Here is a 7,690-nt window from a genome sequence, read left to right on the forward strand (position 1 = left end):
AGTCTCGTTGACGAGCCTTCGACTTTTTGCCGATTTCCTCCGCCTGATGCTCCGTCTGATCCGCCCCGGAGGCTTTTTCCGGGTGAGCGGAAGTCCCTTCAGCTTCCTTGCCGGAATCCTTTGAAGGATCCAGCCTGACTGGGACGAAGGGTGGAGGGGTGGAGGAGATTGGGGTTACCATGACAGGTTCCGAGGTCGGAGGCGGAGTCGTTGAAGACATCTGAAGAAAAGACATTGGCGGAAGCATTCCTTAGTCGGATCCGGCATCGTCAACCTAACGTTCATCCCTACCAACTACGGCGCGGGAACGAAGTTTGAGAGCTCACCGTGATGGAGTCCGCGGTGGTCGGAGTCGCCGGCGACGAGGTTTCTGCGCGGTGGCTCGCTGAGGTTAAGAACAGGATGAACACCGTGCGGCGGCGAAGCAACTCCGGCGAAGTTCCGGCAAGATTCCGGCACGGCGGAGAGGAAGCTCGAGGCGGCGCTGCGCAGAGAGGTTGAAAGGGGGGTGAATGAGGGTTAAGGGGTCGACGGCGGATATTTATAGGCCGGAGGGACGAGATTCGTGCTCCGCATCCTGTGGTCGGAACGCAAGCGTCGCACCGTTGGATGCGTGACACGTGTCCCAAACCCTAAACGGTAAAAATGGCTAGAGATAAGTTACCGCACAAATCGCGCGAAAATGGCGCCAGAATTGGCGGAACCGTTTGAGTCTTCTAAGATTCCGGGTAATTGCGTGAGGATAAGTTGGTTCTCATTCGAAGCAGGGGGTAACCCGGAAACAAATTCAAATCGTCGATGGATGAAGTCCCGCAGAATGAGAGCATTTTCCGACTAAATGTTGGGAAAAGAAGAAAATGTGAAGTTGGAGTTATTCAAGTTTCTCCGCGTTACTGATATTGTCGGAGACCATGGTGGACTAGCAAGGCGGAAACAGCAGGCGAAACTCGGAGAACTCTGGGGGCTACTGTTGTGGGTATACTTCATGGGTGTACCATCGACAGTGCCTAGATCCGGCAAGCCCGGGTGGCCCACGGATGGTGATGAGGCGTGTGGCCCATCGGGCGGCCCAGTTGCTGTTGATCCTGACGGAAGATGTCCGGTCCAGGAGCGAGGGAGCCGGATCCGACCGACCTTAGGAGGAACCCGGATCCATGAAGGCCCAGTAGGAACCCGGATCCGGGACGACGTATAGAGGAAGGCGGATCCTTGGCGTGCACGGCAAGACATAGTATCGTAATTAGGCAAACCTGTAATCCGGCTAGGACTCTCCATGTAAACCCTAGATCCGTGCGCCTTTATAAGCCGGATCCCGGGAGCCCTAGAGGCACAACCACAACTCATTGTAACAACGCGAAAGCGCCCAGATAATTCCAGACAAGCAGCAGTAGGCCCTGTCCTCGTGCAGGTGTTCCGAAGCTGGGTAACTCGCGTACCACTGTCCCGTGTGCACACCGCCCTATGGCCCCTACTTCTTCTCCCCCTCGTGAGGATCCCTCCTCCGAGGTACCGTCGATTAGGCAACGACAATTTGGAATAGAGAAGAATTATATTTCTTGAGTGGATCTCCTTGTTATTATTCCAATGTTGAAATGGAATGGATACCATGAGGTTCATGGTAGGATCAAGGATTAGTTTAAGACATGGAGAAGATGAGGGAAGAATGGTTTCTCCATTTTATTGTTACTTGATTTGCAATTGAACTGGTGTTCATATATTATGACAAGGATTACCATATTGTAATCTTTTATAAGATCAAGTAATTGATCATTGAGTAAAGTGTTGTTGTGTTGATTACTAGTTCCATTTGATCTAACCCCTTGGATCAAATCACCTCTACCCAAAACAAAGTTTTGGCAAAGTCACATTGAGGTTTATAGCGCTTGACTTGATGAGCTACTTCAGTTCCACCAAGGTCAAGTGAAACTTCGATCATCGTGACTGTTTTACTTTAAAGCGCGAAAATTCCCCAGATTTTCTATGCATGAATGTAATGCACACATCTGTTTCCTCTATTTTTGTAACCCCAATACCTGGGATATTACAATTAATGTTCACATATAGTGCTTCAAAAAAAAGTGTTCACATATATCAGACTAATTATTCATATATTTTCCAGTATGTTCATGAATTATCTAAATAATAGAGTATTGTGCTTATACTTGATGTAAATTTTTTATATTCATGATATGAAAATAATTTTTTATTATATCTTAGAACAAAATGTTCTTGGTATGAAAATCAAATGCATGTATATCTTACAAAAGATATTCATGGCATGATATTAAATATTATCATACATTTTACAAAAAGAGAATCATGGTATGAAAATAAAAAAATTCATATATTTCACAATAAAAGTTTATATATATATAAGAACAAATTCAAGTAACCTAAACTATAATGCTCATGTATATTAATAGAATGTTTATACATGTAGAATTTTTTTAATGTATTATTAAAAAGAGAATTTAAATATAGGAAATATGAAATAAATAACCAAAAAAGGAAACCAATATATGAAAAAAGATAGAAAATGGGAAGAACCGGAACTATGAACAAAAACCGGAAAATGAAAAAGGAGACAACGAAAAAGAAGAGGTTTGGCGAAGAGATAGAAAATAGAATGTTTATACCCAGTTGTTGGGTCAGCCCAAAAGCGAGAGGTTTGGCGACGCCAAAATGTATTTGCCGCAACTTACACACATTTTTTCGATAAAGGGAATATATTAATATCGCGGAGATACCAATTACACCCAGCCTCTGCAACAACATCATGCCCTAATGGCATAAAGGATGCACACAGCCAAAACAAAAAGAGAAAAAAATTACAAAAAAGAAAGGTCCCGCTACAGAGATCCATAACTTGAAACAGCAACACTGACACCACCAAGACAACACCAGAAGCTCAGATTCTTCATAAACGACGCCTCCAAGAAGAAAACAGTGCTCGAACGCCGTCGTCGTTCGATCGTAGATCTTAGGTTTTCACCCTGAAGAAAATCATCTCTCTCAAAACAATGTCTTCATCAAGAACATTGCAATGCACAACCAATTAAGACCAGACCATGGATTTTCACCCTGAAAGATAAGACTCTGAGCTTCTCCTATGCAGTCGCCCCCACATACCAGTTGCTGTTTCAAATCACGAATCACCAATCCGAATCCACCTCACCACCAAGATCCGACCATCAAACCTATTCCACCGATCTCGGCTTGATGACCTTCTCCGCTAGCACCATGAAAAGAAAACGAGCTTCATGATATTAACACCCAGCAGAGCTTCGAAGCGCTCCCTCTGAAACCAAACGGCCAGATAAAAACATGGGTGCGCACGATCGAAACCACACAATCCAGCAATCTTCAGGCATTATTCGCACAATGAATTTCGCCGGCAGGGTCTTCCGGAACCCGACAATCCACCCAGACTGGTGGGAACAACCATCCGACAAATCTTCAAACTTGGTGCGAGAAGAATTCTAGAACCGTCGCCTTTATTCTTCGACGCGGATGAACAGACCCGCACGGCACCATCCCCCGCCCGACGACGACGAAGGAGATTCAGAGAAAATCGTCCCCTCCTAAGTCGTCTCCCTGGCCGCGTGCACGAGCATGGATCAACATCGCATCAGGCTCCAGATCCGCATGCACTCATGCTTGGACTCACGCCAGGCCAAAGACGTGGTGATAAAAGCCCCGGGCGACGCTGCTGATCTGAGTGGTGGAGTGCAGATCGGCAGGTCAGGAGCCAGCACCTAACTGACAGATCGGGTCGCCGGCAACCCGTGCTGTTGCGGCCAGATCGGAAAGCAGTCCTGGGAAGATGGCGGCCAGATCAGGAGGACCACCCAGGCGGAAGAACAAGAAAAAATAGGTGGAGACACCCCGCCACCGCCGTCCGCCGGTCAACGGCCTCCTCCGGCGGCGGCGAGGTGAACGATGCGGCAAGGGGAGGGCCTCCTATGACGGCTGTGGCGGCGCCTCCGGAGTCGCCTGAAGCAACCCGGGAGGCTAGGGCGTTTTGCGAGAATGCTAAACGTACGTTTCCAACTTACACACATTGTGGATCTTTTCACAGGAACTGCATGATCTACCAAATTCTATCAAAAAACTGATATGATAAACTATCGAAGAGATTTGACAATTACTACTATAAGTTAATAACTATTACAATTGCAGCTCGCCCAGGCTTCGATAAATTTCTAGGTCCGCCACTGGTCCTACTAGGTGGTATCTTTCGTAGCTACACTCCTACGTGGTTTCAGCACAGCCCCGTCCTCTCCAAGCAATACTCCTCTATAAAGTTGCACCGCACCGGGCCACTAGCTCGACCGTAACGTGAGGATATGCACAGAAACGGAACCTGGCTATTAACCTCAAACAAGGCACAAAAGTAGCCCGATCTGACACTGAAAGAGAGGGAAGGCTGTCTCAGGCGCGCCGCAGCACAATTCGCTGAATCTGCTTTCTGGTGCTGCCGAAAGGCTCCCCCCTGGCCGCCTCCTCTGGCAGTCCCAATCATTGTACCGCGCGCAGGCATGTCCTGGCAGCGATCAGTCGGATCTTTTCTCTTCGCCGAGCAGATTAGCATCCTCTGCTGATAGCCTTTCGGAAAGATAACCTGCCGTGCTTTAGGCGATTCGATTGTATATAGCATGATCTTCCACCGCGGCAGCACGCCACTGCAACAGTAAACAAGTCCCTCTCCGCGCACTCTGGAATCTGGATCAGCACCAGAAGCGTGATATGATATCGGCAACGCGGGCAAGCAGCGTTTGAAAACCATGGTGTGCTATCCTACATGGCAGTGTGACACGACACGACTACTGATTGTCACCACATGCAGACCACACGCAAACATAGTTGCAAAAGGCAACCCATGTCCTACCTCTTAAAATTCTATCTGAAACTAGCACCACGGTGTCATACTCCCTGTGTCCAGAATTTTATCATGCAAGGACTATACGAGAATCTTTGTCATGGATTTGTATGAGGTTCTCAGTTGAGAGTTTGCTGAATCGGATTTGTGTTCCTGATTCATCGTAGGGTAACTCGGTGATGCCAAGCTAACTGGTCGGGTGTTTTTTTTCTTCCATTGATCTTAGCTTATTCTCAGGTGTGTAGGTGTTATGTGGTGGATTCGAATTGTATCAATATATCATTTACTAGACATTTGTTGAATAAATTTTAGATGAAGGTTATATGCATAGCGTACAGGCTGGGATCTGAACCTCTATTTCGAAAAAGGTGTCAAAATAAAACTTTAGTATGTTTGACTAAATATATAGAATAAAATGTCAACATCGTCAATATTGAATGCATACACTATGAAAACCTATTTTTTATGTTGAATCAGTCGATGTTGATTTGGTATTTTAGATATTCATATTTTCATCTACTAAATTGGTCAAACTTAAAAGATATTGACTTCCGACTAAATTTGCACACCTTATTTTTTAAACAAAGGACGTAATTTTGCCTCCTCATAGCTTTTATATTTTGCGGCTAAATATAAAATGTGAGCGGTGTTGCATACTATAAAAGAAATTGTTACGTGCAAATCGTTTTTATACCACGATCGAACGCGTGAAATTCGCCAACTTAAATTGATCAACCGATCGAGAAGATGCCTGATGGATGACCTTTTACAGCGGGGTGATTCCTGGAGCTGGCTAGAAATTATGTCCATCATTTGACAACAAAAAATTAACGTCCATCGCCGGCCGATCGCCGGTCTGCTGTGGATAGGCCGAGCGCGCACGCCAGACGCGACCAGGTAAGCAGAGAAGAGAGGCTAGAAAGCCGAAGCCTGCGGGAGCCGCGACGGGATGTGCCGTGTGCGGCGGCCCCCGTTCCAGCCTGTTCCACGTCCCGATCCACGAAGGCATCCCCGGTGGATCACTAGAGAGGAGATAGATTTAAAAAGCAAAGGAAAAATCGCCGGCTGCTACTTGGTGCAGCCTGGTGGTGGTGCCTGCCGACCTGTGCCGGTGATGCCGATCGATGCCATGCCATGCCATCCCGCAAGTGGCGCCACCACCGCCTCCTCCCTATTTCTAAACGGCGGCCTGTGGGTGGGTACCGAGGAAAGATCAAGATCCCTCCGGGCGGAAAGCTCGACGTGGATGGATCTTTTGCGGAGCGGAGCGGTGAGGTGAGGCTGGTGGATGTCGCTCGCCGGCCTAACTAGCCCGGCAGGGAGTCGGCAGCTGGTGACCTGTTTGTAGCTCCTGAATTCTGATCAGCAAACGGGGTGTCGCCGTCGCCTTTCGCCCACAAAGAAAATCCATGGATGGTGCTAGATATATAGTGGAGACCTTTTGACGGGTTCCCAATCACCGGCAACTGTCAAGAATTTTCAATCCACGCCTTCGAACTAATCCATTTAGACGGCCAGGAATTGCTGAACCATGAACCCTGTACGCGATGAAGGTGGGCACCTGCCCAATAATTCGCCCTGCCGCCGATCTAATCCGATTCCAGCCGTGTACGTGTATCAATCAGACAGCGCTGCCCCTGCCGACGTCGTCAAATGGTTGAGCTGTCGACGACAATTCGCGCCCAGTGGATTGGATGGAAGGAAAAGGATGATTGATAGGTAAGGCTAACAACAATAGTGCAGAGAAATGACACCCAAGCGATGGATTGATGATAATTTATACAAATATATAGGGAAATTGAATTTTTTAAATAGAGAGATCGTGGGACAACAGCACACACCCACCCCATCTTCCTCATCCTTCCTCCGCCGCGAGCCAGCCAACCACCACTACAACAACAAGAACAACGTTATCATCGCACTGTTTCTTCCTTCGTCGCGCCCGCCCCTATCGCCATCTTCCACCTTTTCTCCCCTTTCCGTTTTCATTCACGGTAACACCTAGGTGGCTCGCCTTTAATTTCCAAAGGAAGGAAAGAAAGAGGAAGAAAAAAGAGTGGATTTTTCTTGAGATTTCTTCCCCGTCTGTGTGTAAAGCATCATGTCCTCCTTGGTTGTTCGATCTTCAGAACGTCAGAACCTAACGATCTTCGCCGCGCGCACGACGGGGTTCTCCTTGGCGATGGCGTCCCTGGCGGCGGACTTGTAGTCGAAGCTGCAGTCGTGGCGGTCCGAGTAGCGGTGGGAGCCGCAGAACATCTCGCCGCAGCGGCAGCGGAAGCCCGTGAGGCCCACGCGCTTCCGGCAGCTGTGGCAGCGGTTGACGGACGACGACCTGGACGCCTTCGGGTCCGCGGGGCCGGCGGCCGGCCTGTCGACGGCCACGTACACGGGCTGCGCCGCGGCCGCGGGCGCCCTCGGCTTGTCGAAGAGGGTCGGGAACGGCAGCGCCGGCTGCGAGGAGGACGAAGGGGATGGTGGCGATGGGGTGGACGAGGAGGAGGTGGAGGAGGCGGCGATGAAGCAGTTCTGGCAGAGGTTGTTGGTGGCGGGGTTGGCCGGGAAGCCGCAGCTGTTGGCGCAGAGCGCGATGTCCGGCGCGTGCAGGTGCACCTCCGTCGGCTCCTCCACCTTGTTGTCCCGCTGCGCCATGACGCCTGTAGGATACGAGGTCAAAGACGATCCCCGCGCGCGCTCGACGAGACCCCGGCCGCACGAACGGAGCTTGGCTAGCTTTGATCCGGCCTGGCGGGGCAGGAAATGATGGGATTGGAGATGGAGGCTGGGTGGCTTTGAGGGGGAGGAAATGGG

The 7,690-nt window shown here is 49.2% G+C and overlaps 1 protein-coding gene across 1 annotated transcript; it reads right to left on the minus strand.

Annotated features, from left to right (window-relative positions):
• Positions 1 to 7,004: 7,004 nt before the first annotated feature.
• LOC124687630 (zinc finger A20 and AN1 domain-containing stress-associated protein 11-like) lies at positions 7,005 to 7,690 on the minus strand. Its single transcript, XM_047221403.1, has one exon. It carries the CDS (start codon positions 7,529 to 7,531, stop codon positions 7,013 to 7,015), a length of 519 nt encoding a protein of 172 aa, XP_047077359.1. The 5' UTR covers positions 7,532 to 7,690; the 3' UTR covers positions 7,005 to 7,012.

The sequence above is a fragment of the Lolium rigidum genome, chromosome 2, assembly GCF_022539505.1.
Source record: "Lolium rigidum isolate FL_2022 chromosome 2, APGP_CSIRO_Lrig_0.1, whole genome shotgun sequence".
Lineage (NCBI taxonomy): Eukaryota > Viridiplantae > Streptophyta > Magnoliopsida > Poales > Poaceae > Lolium > Lolium rigidum.

Excerpts from the sequence above, each read along its gene's own strand:
- LOC124687630 (XM_047221403.1), bottom strand. The coding sequence starts at position 7,531 with ATGGCGCAGCGGGACAACAAGGTGGAGGAGCCGACGGAGGTGCACCTG.